Source organism: Bos mutus, chromosome 3, assembly GCF_027580195.1.
Source record: "Bos mutus isolate GX-2022 chromosome 3, NWIPB_WYAK_1.1, whole genome shotgun sequence".
Lineage (NCBI taxonomy): Eukaryota > Metazoa > Chordata > Mammalia > Artiodactyla > Bovidae > Bos > Bos mutus.
This window is the reverse complement of record NC_091619.1, coordinates 107,576,286-107,602,880: the sequence shown is the minus strand read 5'-3', so window position 1 is coordinate 107,602,880 and position 26,595 is coordinate 107,576,286. Positions and strand designations below refer to the sequence as shown.

The 26,595-nt window shown below is 34.5% G+C and overlaps 1 protein-coding gene and 1 pseudogene across 5 annotated transcripts in view; one reads left to right on the top strand and one right to left on the bottom strand.

Moving 5' to 3' along the window:
* LOC102274366 (argonaute RISC catalytic component 3) overlaps window positions 1–26,595 on the top strand; it is a 118,486-nt gene that overhangs the window by 48,083 nt on the left and 43,808 nt on the right. For 3 of the 5 annotated variants that reach the window (XM_070368437.1, XM_070368438.1, XM_070368439.1), the window contains exons 4-5: window positions 1,119–1,327; window positions 2,269–2,405. In XM_070368437.1, coding sequence (XP_070224538.1) covers window positions 1,119–1,327; window positions 2,269–2,405 — 346 coding nt within the window. Of the gene's footprint in view, window positions 1–1,118; window positions 1,328–2,268; window positions 2,406–9,446; window positions 11,032–26,595 lie in introns of those variants that run through there. The other 2 variants (XM_070368441.1, XM_070368442.1) reach the window with 2 other exon arrangements.
* Window positions 18,555–18,652, bottom strand: LOC138987312 (U6 spliceosomal RNA; annotated as a pseudogene).

Sequence of the window (26,595 nt, the reverse complement as noted above, 5' to 3'; positions counted from 1 at the left end):
AGATATTCCAGGTTCATCTAATGTTTTCCCTCTGATAGTCCTGCAACTAGCCATATCTCAGAGGTACACTTGTTTCTTTTAGTTGAGGAATACAATTTAGAAACCAAAATCTGGTTATTGGATGTGCTCATTGCTGAGTTCAAACTGATTCTACTAGTTCTAGTCTATCCCCACTGGATTCTTCCTTCACTCCCTATGTAGCATATTTATAACTTGCTTTTCCTTTAAACCCCTGACTCCACAAAATATCACCACTTTTACGTGTTTATTCAGTCATACAGTACATATAAAATAGTTTCTGAATTACTACCTGATGTCACTATAGAAAACAAATCTGATAGTAGGAATTTAAGGTTTTATTTTGTATGCAGTTCTTTCCCACTCACCCCTCTCCCACACCTCTAACTGAAAATGTAGTCAGCATATGTTATTATGTTCAGAAGTTTTGCATTAGTGTTTTTTTTTTTAATATTCTTTCAATCTGGCTGTTATTTGTTTGAATTGCATTTGGTTTCATTTGATTTAGTATCTATTCAATTTTAGCTTTTCCCCTCCATCCTTATTTGTTTTTTTGTTGTTGTTGTAGAACTTAATTTAACATGCTTACAAAGATCAAAACTACACTGGAAAATATGCTCAGAATTGTTAATCCCTCACTTATTTCTTCCAGTCTTTTCCTTCCTATCCTTTGAAAGTTAGCTGCTTTTTCTTATTTCTGATTCATGCTTGCTGTTTCTTTTTACAAAAATAAGCAGATACATGAATGTTTTTCTATTTACCCCTTTCTCATGCAAAAGATGGCATACTATTTATAATCTTCTGTACTTGCTTTTTTAACAATATTGCTTAGAAATTATTCCATAGCAGTTCCAACAGGTCTTCCTCATCCTTTTTTTATAGTGCCTAAATGGGCATTTAAGTCATTTCCATGTTTTTCAGTGACAAAGAGTGCTAGCATAAATGACTTACTGACATTTTAGTCTATTGATTTGACATTGAGATTGGTAATTTTTTTGTATTTGCCTTCTCTTCTCTTAAATATTTTTATACGTTAAGCTTAAAAATAATTATATTTATCTTTTTAAACTTTTACCAGTTGACTCTTTTCCCATCAACAGGTGGATTTAGATGTTACTTTACCTGGAGAAGGTGGAAAAGATCGACCTTTCAAAGTGTCAATCAAATTTGTCTCTCGGGTGAGTTGGCACCTACTCCATGAAGTACTGACAGGACGGACCTTGCCCGAACCACTGGAATTAGACAAGCCAATCAGCACTAACCCTGTCCATGCCGTTGACGTGGTGCTACGACATCTGCCCTCCATGAAGTGGGTCTTCTGGCTTTTTTTTTTCCTCTTTAGATTTTAAGTAGGAAAGACCTTCCCAAGAATAGGTCTTGCAGTCTTTCCTTGGCTAACCTTCAGATGTTGTATATTTTGATTATCTCAGTTGAGGAATAGCATCCATACCAATTCAATGACAGAAGTAAGTTATATAAACTTTTCTGACTTATGAAAGTAAGTGTACATCATTAGCTTAGCTATTCTGTTGGATATTTTTCAGAAAAAAATGTCTAACCCTTTTTCTTAGGAGCTATCCATCTTGAGTAACTGATACATTTTCAGTTTTAGTATTTTAGTTAAATCACCTTGTCTTAAAGGTGATTTCATTATTTTTATAACAGTATCAAATTATGTTGAAATTATTACTGTTTTAATGGTATTAGCATCTCACACATGTATATGTGTATCTATGTGTATATGTAAAGGATCAGTGTGTCTTTTTAAAGAAAAATATTTTCTTGAGACTTCCTGGCAGTCCAGTCAGTGGTTAAGACTCTGCGCTTTCAATTCAGGGGACGCGGGTTCAGTCCCTGGTCAGGGAAATAAGATCCCACATGCTGCACAGTGCAGCCAAAGAAGAAAAATACTCTCTTACAAACACATTTATCGAAGTGGCTTTTTGGTCAGTGATTGTTTATTCTGTAGCATTTTTTAAGGTTCAAACTATTTTTTAAAACTTTTTAAAGAAAATTAAGCCTTGCTCAAACTAATGTTAGTTTTAAGTATAGAGAATTTCAGTGAGAGATTTTTTTCATTTTGAATAGCTGCTTTTTGCTTTCACAAATTCGGAGAATGTTTAGTTTCATATATTCATAATGATTGGCATTTTACTATGATAAGATTATGTACTCTAGACTCACCTGTTCTTCAGATTTAAATATTAAATAGGAAGGAAAATATTAAATATACCATTTTAATTCTTGTAGATATACACCTGTGGGGCGTTCCTTTTTCTCAGCTCCAGAAGGATACGACCACCCTCTGGGAGGGGGCAGGGAAGTTTGGTTTGGATTTCATCAGTCTGTTCGGCCTGCCATGTGGAAAATGATGCTTAATATTGATGGTAAGGGAATTTAAACCATATTCTGTGTTGGGTAGTTGATTTCCGTATGGCCTCTGTGTGTGTGTGTGTGTGTATAATTTTATATATAATTATATGTACTGGTGTCTTGAATTAATATTTGGACATGTATTAAGACAAACATATATTAAGAAAAACCTTTATTTCTTATTACATTTCATTTAGAAAACATTTATACAGAATTTCTCCTGGAATGCTGTTAAACTTGAAGTAAACAAATATAAAAGCCGTGACATGATCACCTGAGCTATTTATTATAACTCATTTTTGTCCTTAACTAGATAAGCCAGTATTTCATTGTGAAATACATATTTTAAAGGAAGAGAAGAAGACTGCTGGTCTTGGTGACCTGTAGGTTATGCCTGCCACTGATGTTTAATGTTGTACCAGTTGCATTCTCATTTTTAGGTTTGTTTTTTTTTTTAAGAATATTTTTAAGCACATATAAGTAGAGAGAATAGTATGATAAACTGCTATCTGTGTATCCATTATTCACATTGCCCAGATTTTTCTACCTTTGCTTAAACTATATACATTTCTTCCTCTACTGTAGTAATTTTAAATCAAATCCCAAACAGCATGTTATTTTGTCCCTACTACAGTATGCACCTCTGAAAATGTGGGTGTTTTCCTACACAGTCACAGTGCCACCATCGTATCTAAGAAAATTTGATCATTTTTTTGTAGCTTCTAATTCCCTGTCCATAATCAGATTTCCCTGATAGTCTCAAAGGTATCTTTCTGTAGTTAGTTGGTTCAAATCAGGATTCAAGCAAAATGCACGCATCACATTTGGCTACTTTGCCTTTTAAAAATGTAGTAGTCCCATTTCCTTTCCTTTTGTTTTGTTTTTTCCTATTTTATGTCATTGACTTGTTGCAGAAACTTTCACTTTTCCTCTAGAATATCCAAAAATCTGGATTTATCTTTTGTTTTCTTGTAGTGTCATTCCCTGTTCCTTTATCTCCTACATTCCCTGGAAATGGAAGTTGGTCCTGGAAGCTTGATTCACTTCTGATTCATAAGTGCTCCATCATGTATTGTGTTAGGAGGCACCCAGTATATAGTAGACCCAACTTCAGTGGTAACTAACATTGATCAGTATGTTCAGAGATCAGTATGCCAGAGCTCTCCATTGTATATTTCCCAATCAGTCTTTCAGTTACTGATATTCCATTCATTGACCATTGTCACCTGAATCATTTATTTCAGTGCGGATTACCAATTAGAATTTTTTCTTATTCTGATATTCCTTTTGCATTAGATGGAATTCCTATATGGAAAAGTGCATTGTCTTGTTGGTAATTCATTGTCTTTGATAGCTTTCTTGCTTTTTGGCACAGCAGAATGTTCCAGATTCACCCTGTATTTCTTCCTCTGTACCTGGCATCAGCCATTCCTTCAAGGATCCCTGGATCTTTCCAGATCAGTGCATAGTCTCATCATCATTTTCAGCTGCATCTACCGTTGTAAAGATGTATTGAGAAGATATTTTTTTAAAGTCATCTTTAGGTGTATACTGACTGCTTCCGTGGTGACTCAGATGGTAAAGAATTTGCCTGCAATGCAGGAGATCAGAATTCGATCCCTGGGTCAAGAAGATCCCCTGGAGAAGGGCATGGGAACCCACTCCAATATTCTTACCTGGAAAATCCCATGGACAGAGGAACCTGGAGGTCTACATTCCATGGGATCGCAGAGTCAGACACAACTGAGCAACCAGCATTTCATTTTCATTTAGGTGTATACTAGGGATGTTTTATTTTTTTTCCATTTCAGAACATCATTCGTATATTTGTATTTTTAAGATAGATTCCAAGAGATGAGATTGATGGGTCGAAGGCAGATATGTTTTTAATTTTGATTGTTATTGCTAGATTGCCCTCCAATGAGATTGTAAACATTTTGCATCAGTAAATGAGGCTACCTGTTTCCCTGTACCTTTGCCACTAGATGTGTCAAACTCTAGATTCTTGTCAATCAAATTTGGAAGAAATAGTTTCCTTATGTACCATTTTGCATTTGGCCATCCTTTCTCATGTGTATGGGTCACCTTATTTCTTTTTTAAAAAATTAATTCTTTATGTCCTTTGCTCCTTTTCTTCTGTTGGATTATTGGTCTTATTTACTGAGAGAGCTTTCTAAATCAAGGAAATTAGCCCTCTGTGGTATGAATTGCAGATGTTATCCCTGGGTTGTTATTTGTCTTTTGATCTTTGATATTATTTTTGGTTTTTATCCTGTAGAAATTTTTCTTTTGGTGACAGGTGTGTGTCTCAGTTGATCCTTTCTTTTGTAACTTTTAATATCAACTAGGGCTTATGTCATTTTTCTCTTCCAAGATTTCTAGGCTGTTCTTTTGTATATCATTGTATAAGCTTTAGAAACACCTTGTCAGATCTAGTGGGTGTGGGAGGATGAGCTATTACTTTTACTGTGACTCCATTATATTTTTAAATTAAGTTACTGAGTCTTAAACACTGAATCTTTCTGTCCAAGAAACTGCTATGCCTTTCCATTTGTTCAGGATTACTTTTTTTTCCTTCTGGAGTGTTTTAAAGTTTTCCTTCCCTAGTGGCTCAGACAGAAAAGAGCCTGCCTGCAATACAGGAGACCTGGGTTCAATCCGTAGGTTGGCAAGATTCCCTGAAGAATGGAATGGTGACCCACTCCAGTATTCTTGCCTGGAGAATTCTGTAGACAGAGGAGCCTGGCCGGGCTATAGTCCATAGGGTCGCAAAGAGTTGGACACGACTGAGTGACTACCACTTTCACATAAAATTTGCTGTTTCGTATTATCATTCCTGGATATTTTCTTTTTCTCTTTTTTTCTTATTAAATGAACTTATATTCCAACTAGTTATTGTTTATATACATGAAGTCTTTTAATTTCTATATAGTAACTTTTTTCTCTCTGCCTTATTGAATTCCATTAACTTTTCAAGTTATTTCTTAGCAGTTTCTAGATTATAATCATTTTATCTGCAATAGTGATAGTTTTACCTCTTTAGATTTTTACACCTCTAATATTTTTTATCAGGTTATATTGACTAATTAGAACAGTTAACTGTTAGAGAATAGTGGGCATCCCCTTTGTATTCCTTACTTTAGAAGGAATGCTTCAGTGTTTCTGCATTAAGTCTGATGTGTGCATGTATGTATGTATATGCTTAGAAGCCTCTGTTGGTTTCTATTTTATTGAGTACTTTCAATCAATAATGTATGTTTTTTGTCAGATGTCTTTTTAGTATCTGAGGAATTATTTATATGCTGTTTTCTCCTCTTTTTAAAAAACACTGAACTAAATTTGTGTTTTTAGATTCTTTTAATGTGGTGCTGAATTCTGTTTTTTAGCACTTTACCTTTTTAATCAAGTTGCAAAAAAAAAGCAAGATTGATCTGATCTGCAATCTTCTCTTTTTTTATGCAGTCTTTTTCAAGTTTTGGTATTAATGTTTAGTTTCACAAAAAATTTGCAAGTTGCCTGTGCTCTAAAATGTACAACAGTTTTTAAATAGTGTTAAAATTATCAGCTCTTTTAAGATTTCATGAAATTCCCATGTAAAATTTTGTAGCCTGGTTTGTTTCATTTTGTTCAGTGAATAGTTCTTTTAAAGCTTTCATTTATTTTGTGAAAATCAGTCTGTTTAGGTTCTCTGTATTCAGTTTTGCTTTGTTATATCTTATTAGAAAATTATATATTTTATCTATATCTTTACTAAGTAGTCTTTCTTTTTTTAAAATTTTATCTATTTCTATGGTTTATCCCCATTGATTCTTTTTAATCTTTGTGCTTTGTCCTTTTTACTCTTAATTAGGAGAGGTAGTACTTTAATCAGCCTGTTTTCTGCTCCTCACTCTGCTACCTGCCTCCACCAAAGAGGTTTTGAAATTTTTTCTTAGCTCTCTGGCTTTGTCTTCTGACTCCTTAATTTCTTTTTTAGCTTAATAAATTTTTTCCTCTACTTTTCTTCAGTTAATTTAGTTGTTTTTCCTTTTTTTTCTCTCCTACACTAGGTCTTCTTGTGGCCCGCCAGCTTTCTCTGGTTGTGGCATGTGGGCTTTAGAGGGCACTGGCTCAGTCGTCGTCTCAGTGGGCCTCTCTGGTTGCCATGTGTGGGCTTATTTGCCTCCTGGCCTGTGGGATCTTAGTTCTCAGACCAGGGATCAAACTAGCATCCCCTGCATTGGAAGGCGGATTCTTTACCACCGGACTGCCAGGGAAGTCCCTTTCCTAACTTTTTGAACTATAGTCGTAACTCAGTTAATTTCATTTTTCTCATTAAAAAGAGAATTTAAAATGATTATTTTGGAAATTCCCTAGCAATTCAGTGGTTAAAACTCCATGCTTTCATGCTGAGGGTCTGGGTTTTGTCCTGTCCCTGATCAAGGAACTAGCATCCCACAGGATTATATTATTTTCTCAAAACACCACAGATTTCATTTGTATTTCCCCTATTAAACCCAGTGTTGTTTGAGAGACTTTTTAAATTTTCAGATTGAAGATCTTTTTATTTTCAGATTGTGTTGTAAATTTCTAGTTTCATTGTATTGTTTATCAGAGAATGTGGTTTGTATTTCTGTTTTTAGAATTTATTGAGGTTTTTTTTTTTTTTTTAGTAACCTAACATACTCAGAATTTATGAAATGAAAGTTCAGTAGCTCTTTGAGAATAAGATAGAATCATTTTTTAGGATAGAGTTAAATGAATATCCTTTAGCTCTTCAGTTTTGATTATGTTGTTTACATCATCTATTTCCTTATTTATTTCTGTTTACTTGTCTCAGAATGGGAGAAATAAATTTAAACTTCCTGTTGTGTTTGATGGAACAACAGACTGGTTCCACATAGGAAAAGGAGTACGTCAAGGCTGTATATTGCTTATTTAACTTATATGCAGAGTACATCATGAGAAACCCTGGGCTGGAAGAAGCACAAGCTAGAATCAAGATTGCCGGGAGAAATATCAATAACCTCAGATATGCAGATGACACCACCCTTATGGCAGAAAGTGAAGAGGAACTCAAAAGCCTCTTGATGAAAGTGAAAGAGGAGAGTGATAAAGTTGGCTTAAAGCTCAGCATTCAGAAAACGAAGATCATGGCATCTGGTCCCATCACTTCATGGGAAATAGATGGGGAAACAGTGGAAACAGTGTCACACTTATTTTGGGGGGCTCCCAAATCACTGCAGATGGTGATTGCAGCCATGAAATTAAAAGACGCTTACTCCTTGGAAGGAAAGTTATGACCAACCTAGATAGCATATTGAAAAGCAGAGACATTACTTTGCCAACAGAGCTATGGTTTAGTCAAGGCTATGGTTTTTCCAGTGGTCATGTATGGATGTGAGAGTTGGACTGTGAAGCAAGCTGAGCGGCAAAGAATTGATGCTTTTGAACTGTGGTGTTGGAGAAGACTCTTGAGAGTCCCTTGGACTGCAAGGGGATCCAACCAGTCCATTCTGAAGGAGATCAGCCCTGGGTGTTCTTTGGAAGGAATGATGCTAAAGCTGAAACTCCAGTACTTTGGCCACCTCATGTGAAGAGTTGACTCATTGGAAAAGACCCTGATGCTGGGAGGGATTGGGGGCAGGAGGAGAAGGGGACGACAGAGGATGAGATGGCTGGATAGCATCACCGACTCCATGGACATGAGTTTGGGTGAACTCCGGGAGATGGTGATGGACAGGGATGCCTGGTGTGCTGCGATTCATGGGGTCGCAAAGAGTCAGACACAACTGAGCAACTGAACTGAACTGAACTGAATTGTGTTTCTATTTCTTTTTATACTTCCACTTTCTTAATGTCGCTACCATAGTATTAGGAGCATATGTATACCTATCTTTATTCTTTGTTGTAATTTATACCTTTACAATGATAAAGTGACTTTTTTTGTACTTTTTGGCAAAAAGTCTACATTATCTAACAGAAGGATTACAATCCATGTGGTCTGTTTTCTGTGCTTTTTAAATGCTAGTTCTGTTATTAGGAACCCCATCAGTGGTTACCTTCATACTTTCATTTAATACTCATCTTTCTCCCTCTTTAAAGCAGTATCTTTTGCTTTCCTTAATAAGTAACTTTTATATTAACTTTATTCTCTTCCTTCCCCTCCTCTGCTTTATTAACTAGTTTTAGCCAATATAGCATTATTTTATTGTTCGTTATGATTTTACTTAAATTTTTACTACTTGACTCTCATCTTTGACTCTGTTGCTGTTAAGTGTGCCATCAGTAAGTTTATTCTACTTTTTATGATTGTTCTGTTTTTCATGTGTTTGCAGATACTGTTATTCCCATGGGTTTTGAGCATGTAACAGTTACACTCCATTCTGTCACCTGTATGTCCATTTGTTTTCATCTTAAATCTACAGTTATATGTATTGGTGCTAATTGCAAGTCCTTTTGCTGAAATTTTTCCTGTCATCTCTTGGTAGCAGTTTGTCCTCGAGTTACTTCAGAAAGGGCTCATATGAGTAAGAACTGAGTTTTTTGCATATTGAAAACCATTTGTCTATAGCCTTATTCCTAAAGGGGACTGCTTGGTTAGACATAAAATAATTGAATCACACTTTTTTTTTTAATTCTATTTTTTTATTGAAGTATAGTTGATAAATTGTGCCAGTCTCTACTGCACAGCATAATTACTCAGCTATAGACATATATACATTCTTTTTTTTTAATATTCTTTTCCATTATGGCTTATCTGAATCATACTTTCTTGAGTTTCTTATACATACTTTCCCACTGTCTTCTGACATTGAATTTTCAATAGAGAATTAGGATGTCATCTGGTTTTCTTGTCCCTCATAAGTACCTTCTTTTTTTGTCTGGTTGCTGAAAATATTTTTTACAATTATTTTGCTAGATTTTTTCCCTCAGTGTTGACTATTTTGAGTCAGTTTTATTTAAAGCATGGGATCCCCTTTGAGGATGTAGGTTTAACTCTTTCATCTTTTTTTTTAATCTGTCATTTTATTTTATTTTTAAAAAATTCTGTCCTGCTTGTTCTTTACTTATGGTATAATTTTTACCATTTGCTCATTGTAGTTTTGTCTTCATTTTTTTAATTTAAAAAGTGTTTTTCGTCCATTTCTTTCATGAGTTCTGCAGTGCTTATTTCATTTTCTCCTCTTAGCTGTTTGTCTTTCCCTGAGTTCTTAAATTTCTGCTCTGATATCTTTCTTCATAGCTGCATTAAGAAATTTTGGATTCATATTGAAAAGTAGTGTTATAGTTTTATCTATTTTGCAGTGGTATATTCTGTTGAGTTTTCTTTGTCCAGGATGTTGTGCTGCTTTTTTACATTTTTTAAATGGTATTTTTGTATGGATACTTGCCACTTTTGTTACTCGTATTTGAATGAGATAAGTTTTCTCAAACCACCTGTTAGAAAAGACTGGAGTGGGAGAAGGAGGTGGGACAGGACATTAGGAGCAAGGCTGTTTTCCAGGTTTCTCTGCTCAAGATCTCTATTCTCTTCTGTTCTGATAGATTCTTTCTTCAGAATAAAGCCACATCTCCTTTGCCTCTCAGTAATATATGTTTAAGGAGTTTCTGCTACCAAGGAATTCAGCTCTTGGCTTTTAAAGTACGTGCTCAAATGTTAACAGTTAGAGAATCTGTGAAGGGTATATGGTAGTTCATTGTACTATACATTTAATTTTTCTTCAAGTTTGAAATTACAGAGGGGACAATGCATGCCTTGATTTTAAAAGGGAGTCCTATCTGAGACCTGTCACTTCTAGTTCACCCTCAGGTGACTGATGACACTTTCTACACTCCTTGCTCTGCTTCCTTCTGAGATTCCCCCATTCAGTTTCAGTACTAAACATTGCAGTTCCCATTTAGGAGAAGACCCTCTCTTTCTGGAGTAAAAATTTGCTGCTGTTGCCCCACTAGACTTTCTTTAATCTTTCATGACTTTCTCCTTTGCAGAGGTTCCCAAGTATTTTGGGCCGTATTTACTTACAATTTGGCACTTTCAGGTTTTAATTGTCTCCTAGGTTCATTGAAGATACAGGGTTTCTTCTCTTTTCTTTTCTCTCTCTCTCTTTTCAGATTATCTTTGTTGCTCTGTAATGAGTTCTAGGGGGAAAGTGGGAAATTTTGGAAATAAACTGCTGCTATTTTCCTATTGGAACTTACAAAGTTCTGCTTTGGATATTACAGAAATTTCTAAATAACTCATTGGTCAAAGAAAATTTTAAATATTTTAAACTAAAGGGTAATGAAAATAGTACATACCAGAATTGGTATGATTAGCTAAAGCAATTCTTAGAGAGAATTTAAAACCTTAAATGCCTATTAGAAAGGGAGAAAAGCAACAATGACCTATATATGCATCTTAATAAGTTAGAAAAGTAACATAATTAAATGCAAAGAAAAATAGAAGAAAATAAGAGTTTAAAAAAAAATAATGAAATAGAAAACAAATTTACTTCTATCCTATACGTAGGACGACTTCAAAAATTTTAAAGAAGGATAGTGACATGATCATATTTGTTTTCCAGAAAGAGACCTCTGGCAGCAGTGTGGAGAATAGATAGAGGAGAAAAAAACTAATCTGAGAAGCCAGTTAGGAGGCTTTTTCAATCACTAGTTCAGGTAAGAGATGGTGATGGTCTAATGTGGGATGGAGAGGAAGGAACATATTACAAGATTAAGTTGAAAAATAGGTTTAAAAACCATGTCCAGAAAAAAAGTTTGGGTGTAGTCACTGGTACATGGAACTGATTGGAAACGAATAGACCAGAAGGTTAACTAGGTTTTTAAGGAATTGGTTTTTGGATATAAGAAAATATATATAGAGAGATTGGGTTTACACAGTTGTAGGGGCAACCTAGTCAAGTCTGAAGTCCTTAGGATAGGCTATCAGGAAGGGCAGGCTAGAATGAATGGGTGTGGGCTGAAGCTCTGTCCATAAACGGAATTTCTTTTCTCTCTTAGGGACACCTCAGCCCCATTTTTAAGGCCTTTCAACTGACTGAATGAGGTCCACCCACATTATCCAGGATAATCTCCTTTACTTAAAGTCAACTGATCATGGAATTTAATTATATCTGTAAAATACCTTCACCACAATATCTAGATTTGTGTTTGATTGAATGCAACTAGTAGCCTAGCAATATTTATATATTTAAAATTTTAAAAATAAACTCGTACCTGGCCTATAAAATTCTATGATTAAAAATATAATAATAATAAAAAAATTCTGTGATTATTCAGTCTTTGAAACAATCTTCATATTCCCAAACCTTTAGTAACTGCATTTATTTTATAAACTGTCTTTCAAGAAGAGCATACTCACCAACATACATTCAGAATAGTGACTCATTCATATCATTATGAATGATTATTCTAATATGGGAGGGAGATCTGCTTTCACTGGTTAGTTGGCAGTTTATACCATGTATAAAAAGATCAAATGTTAATATGTCTAACACTTGAGGATTCTGTAGAACATATAGAGAGTCATCTAGTATGTAGTTGGAAATGCAGATGTGAAAATCTGTAGTGGAGTGAGTAAAGGTAAAAGTTTTGGGAGTCCTTAGTACATAAATCCATATTTGAAACTCTGAAAATGGAAAATTTCCTTTAGAAATAATTATTTAGATTGAAAAAAGAAATGAAAAGGAGAGAGCCATGGAGAATACTAGCATTTAAGGAAGAAAGAAGAACCAGAGAGCAGTTAATGATTATTGTAGGCAGTATTAGAGCCAAGAAATTGTGTCAAGGGAGGAAACATATTCAGAGAATAGATGATTTCACAGTTAAGCAGTGGAGCTCTTCCAATAAAATCAACAGTAAGACAGGGATGTCAGTACTATGTTATTTAGTCACTATTGTGTTTGCTAACTTCTGTTCTTCTTACAGGTTTCAGTCTACATGTTACTTCCTTGAAAAGCAGTAACTGACACCTTCTCCCCCCCATCCAACCATCCCCCAAGAGTTACATATTTCTCTCAAGTATTCTTATAGCACAGTATACTTCCCTGGTAATACCATGTGTCACCTTGAATGTGTTTATTATTCTTTGTCTCCTGTTAGAATGAAAGCTCTGTGAAGCTAGGGACTGTAGGTATATATATAACCTCTGTGCCTGACACAACTCTTGGGCATACTAAGCCAAGAATGAATAAATAAAACTAAGAACATGGAGGAGGAGTGTCTAATTGAATCTGGAAAGTTAGGAAAATATTTGTAGGAGTAAATGATGTCTTAGCTAGGCTTTTGTCAATGTGATGACATCAGGAGTTTGGGTCAAAAAGAGGGTACACAGGAATGAAAAATTTCTGAGAGGTCTCTAAAGTAAAAAAAATTTATTGAAAGATATAAGCAAAAATCTGAATGAATGAAATATGTTAAGCTTATTGAGAAGACTCTGTTTGATAAGGTGTCAGTTCTCCAAAAATTAATCTGTAAATGAATTTTAAGTAAAATCCCAATAGGGCATATAGTGAAACTTGAAAAGTCAGTATTAAGATTTATATGGAAAAATAAGCGACTGTGAAGAATCAGTGTAATTTAATATTAAGTTGGCATTTTGGATCACTGAGGAAAGAGTAAAATATTTAATAAATGGTATTTATATAGTTGTTAACTGTAAGAAAAAAAATAATTAAACCCATCTCATATCATATCCCAGATTTATTTCTAGGTAGATTATAATCTAAAATTTGAAAAGCAAAGCTTTAAAATTCTTTCAAGAAAATACTGATAAGCTTGGCTGCACAAAATTTAAAACTTATTTGTTACAGATGAATCATAAACAAAGTTAAAATGCTAAGACAGTATTTACAGCATATATAACCAAAAACTTTACAGGGAGATCAGTTGAAAAAAAAAAAGCTAATTTACAAAAGAGGAAACACGAATGGTCAATAAACCCATGAAAATCAAATTCTCAAATTCATAATTAGTCAGGAAAATGCAAATGAGATCAGTACCATTTGACACCTATCAGATTTATAAAATTTTAACAGATGTTGGTGAGGATAAAGTATAAGGGAATATCTTGTGCACTGTTTATAGGAGTATGATTTGATACAAAAACTTTGGAGAGCAGTTTTCAATATCTAGAAAAGATGACATGAAAATGAAATTGAACATATCTTAAAACCCTTAATATACCATAGAGGTGTCTTGCGTACTGAGATATTTTTTGCTGTAGCAGAAAATTAGAAACATCCTGATTCCTGTGAATAATAGAAAAAGCAAATATTGGAATGAGTACGTGAATATTGTCATATTGTGGTATATACTATTATATGTAAGTTAAATGAATGAACCAAATATACATATATCAACATGGATTTTTCTTAAAGTTCTCTCTTATCTTAATGAAATGAAATAAAGCTTAAAATTTTAAATGGGTTTATTTTTAAACTGTCAATAATATGTACTGGTGCTGTGAAAAATAATGAGGGATCGTATTGCACTCACCACCTTACTTGCTTATATTTCCTTTCTCGTTTGTATGATTTTGCAACCTTTGCACTTGGTATATTTTACTGAACAAAATAGTCTTTATTGAACTTGAGATCAACTGGAGAAGATTATTTTATTGAGCAATATATGATGAGTATTATGGAGAAGTAATGAATACAGTGGGACTGTGCAACAAAGGAATCCATTCTAGTCTCAGTGTTGGAGGAACTTTTCTCTGAGGAAGTAACAGATGGGAGCTTAGGTAAAATTTGTGGTGATGATAAACATGGAAGAGTACTTTAAGAAAGCAAGCAATTTAATTCTAATTGTGTGACTTCATCTTATTTTCAGAATGATTGTTTTCATGGTATATAGTATCTTAACTCTCAACTATATGACTAAATTTAATGAATTTTACCAATCTATATGTACTGGTGCTTTTCACATTTCACATTTTCACTTTTTTCACATTTCATCATCTCTGAAATTGGGAGATGTCTTGCAGTGGATGGTTTGTCACAATTTAATTGGAAAATTTGGCAAATACAGTACTGATGTACCTTACCATAATTGGGCTTTTAGAGTCAGTGAAATACAGTATACTCTTTTATGTTAGGCCAGACTCAGTTGCAATTTGCATTTTGTTTTTCTAAGTATGCATTTTAAGAGTACCAGAGTAACTATAGGGAATTCCCTGGCAGTCCAGTGGTTAGGATTCCATGCTTTCACTGCCAAGGGCACGGTTTCAATCTCTGGTCAGGGAACTAAGAGCCTACAAGTCACAGTACAGCCAAAAGAAAAAAAAGAATCTGATAGTTACTAGTTGTATCTCCCCGAAAATACCTGTCACAGATAGAATGCTAAACATTTTACATTAATTACAGTCAGCCCTCGTTACCTGGGTACCATGGATTCTGAGAGCTGACTGTAATGCATCATTTTGTATAAGGGACTTGAACTTCCACCGCTTTTTGATGTACAAAGGGAGTTCCAGAACCAATCTTCTGTAGGAACCAAGAGACAACTGTATCTCATCTGAACTTCATCACCGTTGTATGAGTTAGGTGATACACCCAACTGAAGTTTAGAAACACAGTCTCTAAATTTTCTCTCTCTAAAGTGACTTTCTCCCTCTAAAGATCACATAGTTTGTATTTTATATTTATATTACTTTATATGTAATGTAAACTATTAAGTGTAGAGGCACAGTCATTTATTTACATTTAAGTGATAGAGGTTAACTTTTCTGTTTCCAAAGCTTATGCTCTTAATATTCACAGCTTTTTCCTGTATCCTTTAAGAAGCAAGTTTCCTGACAGGACAAATCTCTGACCCAGGACATCTGAGTTGAGAAATGTTTTTTTATTTTTATATACTTTATTTGCTTCTTTGTGCTTTTCAGTAAAATGTAGCTTTCTAAGGAATATTCACTGTTTTGCTGCTAGAAGAAAATAGAATATATAAGCAGAATTTGATAATTATAATTTATTCTGCTTGAATCAGAAGTTCACACTGAATATGCTTTCTTGCACGGAAAACAGATTTTCAATAAATAATTTATTAATCACAATATTAGTGTCACTTGCTTCATATGATTGCCTTAAGTTCAGGTATAAGATCCCTCAGTGAAAGTGAAAGTCAACAATTTGATTTTTATAGTATTCAAATTAGTCCTCAGAAGCAGAACAAAGCAGAACCTTTCTTTAGGGTGAAATAGGCAAGCAGCAGGTTTATCAACACTGATCAAACTCAGCCAAGTAAAGATACCTGTATCAGGCTTTATTTAGTCTAACCTCACATTAGAAAAAGAGTATTTTCCAGCAGGAATTTCAGTGACAGTTTCCAACAAATCTGTTTCTTGATTCACACTGCTTCAGGCTAATTGAGTATGTTCTTCATATTTGATGCACAGCTGTCGTCTTGGGATCAAACATCATTCTCTGTATCCATTTCTCTCCCTACCCCTCATTTTTTAATATTTAGAAGTTTCATGAGAAAAGGGTACACAAGAAGCAAAAATTTTTGATGCTTTACACATTGGAAAATGAATCAACAAACCTAAATGAAAGTTTAGTTGGGTTTCTATGTTGGAAATAATTTTTCCTTCATAAATTTAACAGTGATGTTCCAACTTTTTAAACAGCTGTGGTGAAGTTTTGTTTCCCTTATATTACTTTGCTTTCTCGAAAATTTACTTACCTTTATCCTTTAAACCTCTTCACTTTTTCATTTTTGCTATTATGCTTTTAATTTCTAATCATTCTTTTTTATTTCTTGAATGTTATTTTATAATAGCATACTATTCTTGTTTCACATATGGTAGTATCTTCTCTGTGCTCACTGAAGATAATTTATCTTAGAGTTTTCTTTTTCTTGCACATGCTTATGCTTCCTCCAAATTCTGTTTTGTTTGTTTGTTTGTTTTGATCACTGTCCTCCATTTCGGAAGCTTCCTTCAAGTATATGGTGTCCTTGATTATTTATTCATGATGCAGTGGGAATCTAAAACATTGACTCGATGCTTTGAATTCATTAGTGGGACTAGTTGACTTTGAGCTTTATCATAGAGTGGTTTAATTGGGCTGATCCTAGGGAACCTATAATGTTAGTGACCTTAGTTAGGTCTTTCTTCTTAGCTGGTCAATTACCCAGAGATGAGACTTCCAGACTCCTGCCTGAAGGGTAATAGTCTTGTTACCTGCATTCTGGAAGCCAAGTTGGGGATTTTGGCTTGGGGAGTGTCTGCATTCAGGAATTAATATTTATTGTCACTTAATTCTTTGTTTTGGGTACAGTCTTGTGCCCTCAGCTGTGCCTGACATCATCCCTCCAAAAAGTCTTTTACGTTTGCCAGAGAATATGCTTACAGATTATGCCAGGATAAAGATGAGGCAGTGGTTCCACAATGTGAATGGAGCTAGACAGGAATCTAGGACTCTACCTGCTTCTCAAACAGCTTTTGTCTTTATTTTTCTGCAACACCTCCATTCTTTTATCACCAGTTTCAGAGGTACCTGATACTGCCATTTCTCACACCTTTTGAGAATTCCATCTGCTCTGTCAGTTACAGCTTGGCTACTTGTTTTTCATCTTCTAAAATGGTACATTTTCTATTTCGATCCTCCCTTCCCTCTAGATTTATGCTTTCTTTTTTTTTTCTCCTTAATTCCTTACCAGAGTTTTAGTGGAGTTTGGGGAAGGAATGAACTGAGTTGCTTGACCAGAATCTATTCTTAAAATGGAGAGGCTTTGTCTGGTTTATCTTTAAATTCCAACCCACAAAGGAGTCCCTGATGTAGTAGATACTTGAATGTTTAAATGGATGAGTAAGTCTTGTTTTATTATCTGTAAAACTCAATTGGTAAGTTTGTGCTAGAGACCTAGTTTCTTGCCACCTGGACCTCTCAACAGGCAGGGTTGGTTAAGTGTTCTCATGATGTTGTGGCTGGCTTCTTTGGAGCAAGCAATCCATGAGAGAGCAAGGCAGACGCTATAATGACATTAAGGCCTAGTATTGAAAGCTATATTCTGCCAGTTTTGTAATGTCTTATTAGTTACATAAACCAGTTATATTCAGTGTAGGAGAGACTTACACAAAGGTGCAGAGTCCCATGAGGCAAGACTTATTAGGGACCATGTTGGAGGCAGACTACCGTATGAAGTTTCTATCTTCAACTAGAAGAAAAAATTAAGCTCAAATAGAAAGTAAGAAATAAAACTCCGAGCAAAAGTTAATTAAATAGAAAACAGTATAGAAAATGAATGAAACCAAAAGTTGATTCTTTTAAAAAAGTTAATAAAAATTTTAAACTCGTAGGAAGGCTAATCAAAAAAAAGAAAAAACCAAACAGATTACTAGTGTCAAAAATTTAAGAAGGGTTTATCATTAAAGATCTTTCAAAACTGAAAGGTTGATAAGGGAATGTTGGGAACAGTTTTATACCAGTTAATTTGATAACTTAAACACAATGTTAAAAAGTTAGCTCAAAGAAAACTGGAATAGTCTGGTATCTGTTAAGGAAATTGAATTCATAATCCTTTCTAACAAAGAAAACTCCAGTGCCAGTTGATTTTGTTGCTAAAATTTATCTGACATTTAAGAAAAAATGATACCAATCTTACACAGATGCTTTCAGAAACAGAAGAAAAAAGGCGTTTCAACTCAATTTTATGAGGCTCGTATTCCTCTGAATCTGACACCTGACCAAAACAGTGTAATCTTCTCAACAGACAGAAGAATCATTCGACACATTTTAATGTTATCATGATGAAAATTTGTAACACACTAGCAGTAAAAGGAAACTTCTCCAACCTGTCAGAGAATCTAGAAAAGCAGGCAGGCATCATCATACTCAGTGTCAAAAAGAGTGAACGACTTTGTCCTAAGATTAAGAATAAGAGGAGGATGCTTACTCTCACTACTTCTATCCAGCAGTGTGCTGGTGGTCCAAGAAAAAGGAAGGTGTAATATTGTAAAGGAAGTAATACAACTGTCGCTGTTTGCAGAAGACATAATTGTCTACATAAAAAAATCCTAAGAAATCTACTCCCCCAAAAAATCCTACTAGAATTAATAGATGCATTTAGCCAGATCACAAGACACTAGTTGCATAATAATACTAGCAGTATAATAAATAATACTGGCAATCAGCAGTTGGAAAAAATGAAAAACACATGTACCATTCATAATAATATTTTTGAAATATTTAGGAATAGATTTTTTTTTCATCTTTGCGCAGGGGACATGCTAATCTCTGTATCATTCCAGTTTTAGTACATGTATTACCAAAGTGAGCACTAGAAATAGATTTTAAAAGAGATGTGTACACAGATCCTATACACTGAAAGCCTATAAAACATTCCTGAGAAAAATAAGAAAGATAAATAGAGATACCATGTCCCTGGTGGCTCAGATGATAAAGAATCTGCCTACAGTGCAGGAGACTCAGGTTCGATCCCTGGGATAGGAAGATCCCCTGGAGAAGGGCATGGCAACCCACTCCAGTATTCTTGCCTGAAAAATCCCATGAACAGAGGAAACTGGCAGCTTGCAGTTCATGAGATCACAAAGAGTTGGACACGACTGAAGTGACTTAGCACGCATGCAGACCATGTTCTTGGCACAGAAGACTGAAATAGTTAGGATACTCATTATTGCCAAATTGATCTGTAGACTCAACACAATCCCAGAATCTCACCAAAAATCTCACTTAAAAAAAAAAATTGACAAGCTGATTTTAAGATTTATTTGAAAATGCAGAGAATCTTGAACAGTTAAAACCATTTTGAAGAAGAACAGAGTTGGAGGATTTATAATCCCTGATTTCAAGACATGCTATAAAGCTACAGTAAGCAAAACTGTGATACTGAGGTTAAAGATGGACATATAAATCAAGTTATGAAATAGCTATAGATACTACACTTGATCTTAGCCAAAAAGCTAAAAAGTAATTAGAATAGCTATAAACACTTATGTGGTTGATTGATATTTGACAGAGGGGCCAAAATTCAATGGGGAAAGAATAGTCTTCTCAGTGATACTAGAACAGTTGGGTATTTGTACAAAAAATAAACATTAAAACTGAGAAACTTCTAAGAAAAGAGGGAAAATATTCATGCCCTTGGAGTAAGCAAAGATTTCTTTGTATGTTGGAAACCTAATCTAAGTGAAACCATCTCTTAAGAACACTGTTAAGATGAAAAGGGAAGCTATTGAAATTTGAAAAAGTTTCAAATATTTGCATAATATATCCTGAACAAAAGGTTTGTGTCTAGAATTTATGAAAAACTTGCATAACTCAAACTATTTTTAACAGTGGTCAAAAATTTACACTGCACAAAAGATTATGGGAATGGTCAATAGCACCTGAGAAGATATTAAACATCATTGGTCATCTGGAAAATGCAGATAAAAACCACAATGAGATATCACTTCACACTTGCTAGATTTGCTAAAGTAAAAAACCCAGCAATGCTAAGTGTTGGCAAGAATATGGAACAATTGGAAACGGTAGGAGTATAAAACAGTACAACCACTTTGAAAAATATTTTGGCAGATTTTAAAAAATTTAAATATTTTCTTGCCATATGTCCTAACTATTCTTAGGTCTTTCCCCAAGAGAAATGAAAAAAATAGGTCCGTACAAAGGTTTGTACATATTCATAATAACTAGGATCTGGAAACAACCCAAATGCCCAGCAACGAGTAAACTGAGAAACAAATTGTGATTTATTTACACGATGAAATACTATCCAGCAATTTTAAAAAACTAATTTATAAAATGGTATAGATGAATCTCAAGAAAGATGTGCAAAAAGCTAAACGAAATAATGTATACCATATAATTCCATTTATGTGAAATTCTGGAACAAATTTATTATGAAAGGAATCAGATCAGTGGTTGCCTGCAGCAGATGTGATGGAAGCTGATTAAAGAGGGGCAGGAAAGTACTTTCGGGGGTGATGATATATTTTGTCTTAATTGGAGTGATAATAGCATAGAGGATGAGATGGTTGGATGGCATCACTGACTCAATGGACATGAATTTGAGCAAGCTCCAAGAGATGGTTAAGGACAGGGAGTCCTGGCATGCTGCAGTCCATGGGGTCGGAAAGAGTCGGACACAACTGAACAACTGGACAACAACAACAAATAGCGTTGAGGTATATGTTTGTCAAAATCATTGAGCTGTACAGTTAAAATGCATTTTATTGTATGTAAGTTATACCTCAAATAGTTTTTTTAAATGAGATGTCACATCCCCAGAAAGGCTAGCAGTAAACTCTTAAACTCTGCTTGTGAGAGAGTTAGTTGTTAAAACCACTTTGGAAGATTTTGGCATTATCCAGGAAAGTTAGAGATACACATCCTTAGTTCATTTCAGTCGCTCAGTCATGTCCAACTGTGATCCCCTTGGACTGCAGCACACCAGGCTTCCCTGTCCATCACCAACTCGCGGAGCTTGCTCAAATCAATGGACTCATGTCCATGGATTCAGTGATGCCATCCAACCATCTCATTCTCTGTTGTCCCCTTCTCCTCCTGCCTTCAATCTTTCCCAATCTTTCCCAGTCAGGGTCTTTTCTAATGAGTCAGTTCTTCACGTAAGGTGACCAAAGGATTGGAGCTTCAGCCTCAGCATCAGTCCTTCCAATGACTATTCAGAACTGATGTCCTTGAGGATTGGCTGGTTTGATCTCCTTGCAGTCTGAGGGACTCTGAATAGTCTTCTCTAACACCGCAGTTCAAAAGCATCAATTCTTCGACGCTCAGCTTTAGATTCAGCAATTCTACTGAGATACCACCTTTTCTATTAGAGAAATACACATGTGTATGTATATCAAAAAGGCCATCTATAAGATAGTCATAACATTATTCTAATAACCAAAGGAAAGTGCCAGCATAAATAGTCCACCACGATTAATAATCAGGCTTTTGTTTGTTTGGTTTTTGCCGCAGGACACCTTGTGGGATCTTAGTGGCCTGGCCAGGGGTTGAACTTGAGCCCCTGGCAGTGAAAGCACAAAGTTCTATCCACTGTCCACCAACATTAAAGTGAATAAACTGTATTTTATTCAGTGGAGTGTTAGGCAGAGCAATGGAAATGAAGAAAATAGTTGTTTAAATAGAAACAATGTTTAGCAAGTCTCAAAAAGATTTTATGTTTTATGTTTCCAGTTAGATAAAATTGAAGAACTGGAAACAATAAATTGTCCTTAGTGATCTGTACTTACACGTTGTAATTCTGAAAAGAGAAAAAAGTGATTACCATAAGAACCAGGATTTGAGGGTTGAACTGTAAGTTAAGGTTGGGAAGGGGATAGGGAAGCGGTTTTGAGAATACTACCAATATTTAGTTCTTGATATGAGTGTTGGTTATGTGAATATTTGTATTCACTTTATAATTTAGTGACCCTTTAGTAACCTTTTAGTGACCCTTTAGTAAATATATTTTTTATTAAAAACAGAAAAAAAACCCAACCCTTTGATTTATCAATGTCTCCTGAGTACTATGTCAGTAATACTTTGCTAGTTAATGATAGACATGCAGAGATGTCTAACGTGGTGTCTAAATTGTTCACTATTACCATTAAAAGGCATTGTATAATAAGTGACCTTAATTTTTGTTCTCACACTTTCAGAGCCATGAAAGTAAACGTATAAAATTGAGGCATATAACCTCTCAGGAGGTTGAAGTATAATTGCAGTTATGCTTTTACCTAGATCCAACATTATTTACTGCTTTATTTTACACTCTTCTTTTGGACTTGGACTAATTTGGAACATGTAGTCCTTATTACCTTAAATATGGTAAATATTTATTATTTTTTCACGTCTGTATTTTAGCTGCATCCTAACAGAAAATTTCAGTTTTGACACAGTAAAGTGCAAACTAAAGAATCCTAATCACTTCTTCATAGAACATTCTCTCCCATTCAGCTTCTTCAAGGAGTTAGTTTACATTGACAGAATGATTTTGCCTAGAATTAAAACCTCAATAAATCAGAGCGCAAAAGACATGAGTAATCCTTCAAAAAATGAGAAAAAGAGTTCTGATGAGTTTCTGCCATTTTCTGGGCACAAGTAGGTATCTTACATTGAATCTTCACACTAATGCTGTAAGTAATGGGCGTTTTGCTAATTTTCCATATGAATGAATGGAAATTCTGAAAAATGATAATTAGTAAGTCTGGATCTAGAATTAAAATCTGTTTCATTTCCAAGCTTATTTTTTTTCTCTTTATTCTAATGCTGCTACCTATGAAAAGAAGAAAATAAACCTAATTTAAAAAATAAGGATAGGGACTTTCCTGGTGGTCCAGTTTTTAAGACTCTAAGCTCCCAGTGCAGGGGCAAGGGCTCAATCCCTGCTCAGAGAGCTGCATCCCACATGTTGCAACAGCAAAAAAAGAAAAAGAACCTGCATGCCACAACTAAGACCTAGAGCAGCCAAATAAATTTAAAAAAAATTTTTTTAAAGGATACATTTCCAACAGTAAAATAATATTTTATCAATTATCAATAAGTGAGTTATAAAGTATCACAAAACCTTAATGAGAATATTTTTTGCCTAAGTTGTGTATTGTACATATCTAGATACTAACAATTAAGTAGTTGGTAATATCTCATTTTGTACAAATTCCTCTCGTTTTTTATTCTCTATTTATCTGCATTCTAGCACCTGCTCATTTATTTTGTTTATATGAATGTAGTACAAATGTATCCATCTGACTGATGGTTATTTAGGTTGTGTCCATTCTTTTTATCATTATAAACTGTCCTACAGTAAGCATTCTTATTCATGTTGCCCTCCACAGATAATGGGATTTTTATAGAGCATATATTCCAGTAGAGTGGAGTTGTTGAGTTGGAAATTATGCTCATCTTCAAACTTACTATAAATTACCGTTTGCTCCTGACCATATCACTTTATATTCCTAGATACTGTATGAGAATTTTCATTCTTCATTCTTCCTTTGGCTTATTGTCAGCTTGTATTATCCATTGTAACGTTTTTGGCCCATTTTGATTGGTATAAAATGATAGCTCAATAGAGTTTTTATATGTATTTCCTTTATTACAAATAAAATAGTGAAAAATTGTTTTTTGACATTTAGGTTTTCTCTTCTGTGAAATACCTAGCCATGTGTCTTTTGGCACTGTTACTGTTTTAAGCTTGATTTATAGGCACTCATGACATATTCTGGATAGTAATCATTTGTTGTATGTATTATACATATCCATTTGCCTGTTGTTGTTTTTTTTTAATTTTATTTTATTTTTAAACTTTACATAATTGTATTAGTTTTGCCAAATATCAAAATGAATCCATCACAGGTACACACGTGCTCCCCATCCTGAACCCTCCTCCCTCCTCCCTCCCCATACCATCCCTCTGGGTCGTCCCAGTGCACTAGCCCCAAGCATCCAGTATCGTGCATTGAACCTGGACTGGCATCTCGTTTCATACATGATATTTTACATGTTTCAATGCCATTCTCCCAAATCTTCCCACCCTCTCCCTCTCCCACAGAGTCCATAAGACTGTTCCATACATCAGTGTCTCTTTTGCTGTCTCGTACACAGGGTTATTGTTACCATCTTTCTAAATTCCGTATATATGCGTTAGTATACTGTATTGGTGTTTTTCCTTCTGGCTTACTTCACTCTGTATAATAGGCTCCAGTTTCATCCACCTCATTAGAACTGATTCGAATGAATTCTTTTTAATGGCTGAGTAATACTCCATTGTGTATATGTACCACAGCTTTCTTATCCATTCATCTGCTGATGGACATCTAGGTTGCTTCCATGTCCTGGCTATTATAAACAGTGCTGCGATGAACATTGGGGTACACGTGTCTCTTTCCCTTCTGGTTTCCTCAGTGTGTATGCCCAGCAGTGGGATTGCTGGATCATAAGGCAGTTCTATTTCCAGTTTTTTAAGGAATCTCCACACTGTTCTCCATAGTGGCTGTACTAGTTTGCATTCCTACCAACAGTGTAAGAGGGTTCCCTTTTCTCCACAGCCTCTCCAACATTTATTATTTGTAGACTTTTGAATCACAGCCATTCTGACTGGTATGAAATGGTACCTCATAGTGGTCTTGATTTGCATTTCTCTGATAATGAGTGATGTTGAGCATCTTTTCATGTGTTTGTTAGCCATCTGTATGTCTTCTTTGGAGAAATGTCTATTTAGTTCTTTGGCCCATTTGTTGATTGGGTCATTTATTTTTCTGGAGTTGAGCTATAGGAGTTGCTTGTATATTTTTGAGATTAGTTGTTTGTCAGTTGCTTCATTTGCTATTATTTTCTCCCATTCTGAAGGCTGTCTTTTCACCTTGCTGATAGTTTCCTTTGATGTGCAGAAGCTTTTAAGTTTAATTAGGTCCCATTTATTTTTGCTTTTATTTCCGATATTCTGGGAGGTGGGTCATAGAGGATCCTGCTGTGATGTATGTCAGAGAGTGTTTTGCCTATGTTCTCCTCTAGGAGTTTTATAGTTTCTGGTCTTACGTTTAGATCTTTAATCCATTTTGAGTTTATTTTTGTGTATGGTGTTAGAAAGTGTTCTAGTTTCATTCTTTTACAAGTGGTTGACCAGTTTTCCCAGCACCACTTGTTAAAGAGATTGTCTTTAATCCATTGTATATTCTTGCCTCCTTTGTCAAAGATAAGATGTCCATATGGGCGTGGATTTATCTCTGGGCTTTCTATTTTGTTCCATTGATCTATATTTCTGTCTTTGTGCCAGTACCATACTGTCTTGATAACTGTGGCTTTGTAGTAGAGCCTGAAGTCAGGTAGGTTGATTCCTCCAGTTCCATTCTTGTTTCTCAAGATCACTTTGGCTATTCGAGGTTTTTTGTATTTCCATACAAATTTTGAAATTATTTGTTCTAGCTCTGTGAAGAATACTGTTGTTTTTTTTTTAGCTTTGTTTATGGTACCTCTTTTTAATCATTTTTGTATCTTAAGAAATTCTTTCCTGCTTTAAAGATCATAAAGATGTTCTATATTTTCCTTTAAATGTCTGTTTTTCTTTTCATGTTCAGTTCTCTAAATAGGAATTTGTTTCATATACTGTATAAAGTAGACTTTGAAGGATATTCTGCTGGTCTCTGTGTTTGTCCCCACAGTCTCTTGACTTGAATAGGATTATAACAAATCTTGATGAATGTTAGAGCAGACCTTATTCTTAGAAACTCTCTTAGCTGTTCTGGTTTAATTTCTCTTTCATGTTAATTTTAGTATCAGCTTCTTAAGTTCCAGAGGTCAAGAGGGTTATATCTTATTGGCATTTGATTGAAATTGCTTTGAATTTACAGATTAATTTATAAATAATTTATACTAATAAGGTATATTGCTCCATTTATTAATATTTAAATCTATAGTAGTAAAGACACCTATTATTTCAGTAAGTCTTCTACATCTTTTGTTTAGATTTCATCCCAAGTGTCTATACTTTTTGTTGTGATGTTAAGCGGTATCTTTTTTTTTTTTAAGTGGTATCTTTTTAAATTACATTTTAAGTTGATTGCTAATATATAAGAATATAATTTATTTTTATCTGTTGACCTTAAATCTAGCAGATTTACTGAACTCTCTTATTCTATAATTTATCTATAGATTAGAGGGTTTTCTCTCTCAACAATCATACTGTAAAGAATAATAATTTTGTTTCTTCCTTTCCAATCCTTTTATCTTTTATTTCTCTTAACTTGCATTCCTATGCCAGCTAGCACTTTCTATTAACTTAAGTTGAATTTACCATAGATTTTGGTGAATAACTTTTATCAAATTAAGGAAGCTCCTTTCTAGTCCTGGTACTGTGAAAGTTTTAGTTATGGTGCTGAAATTTATCTGATGCTTTTTTCAGAGCAATTATCTATAGAAATGATTGTACATTTATTGCCCTTAGTGTTTTAATGTCGTATATTTTGTTAATAGGTTTTTAAAATACTAAATGTAAATATTACTTGTTCAGTTAAACTGAGTTGATTTGTGAAAGGGAATGAAGGAAAAAATGCATGTATATGTAGGTTTATAAAATGTTAGGGATAGAGAGACAGATCCTTGCTCTTTGAAACTCATGCCTAATTCAGCTGTACTCACCGATTTTATCCCATCTTGTGTAAGAACTTTCTGTCACCTCAAATGCCTACATTGCTGTAGGGAAGATGGTAAATAGTAAAATGATTAAAAGTGTAAACACTAAGGAAAATTAATAGAATGT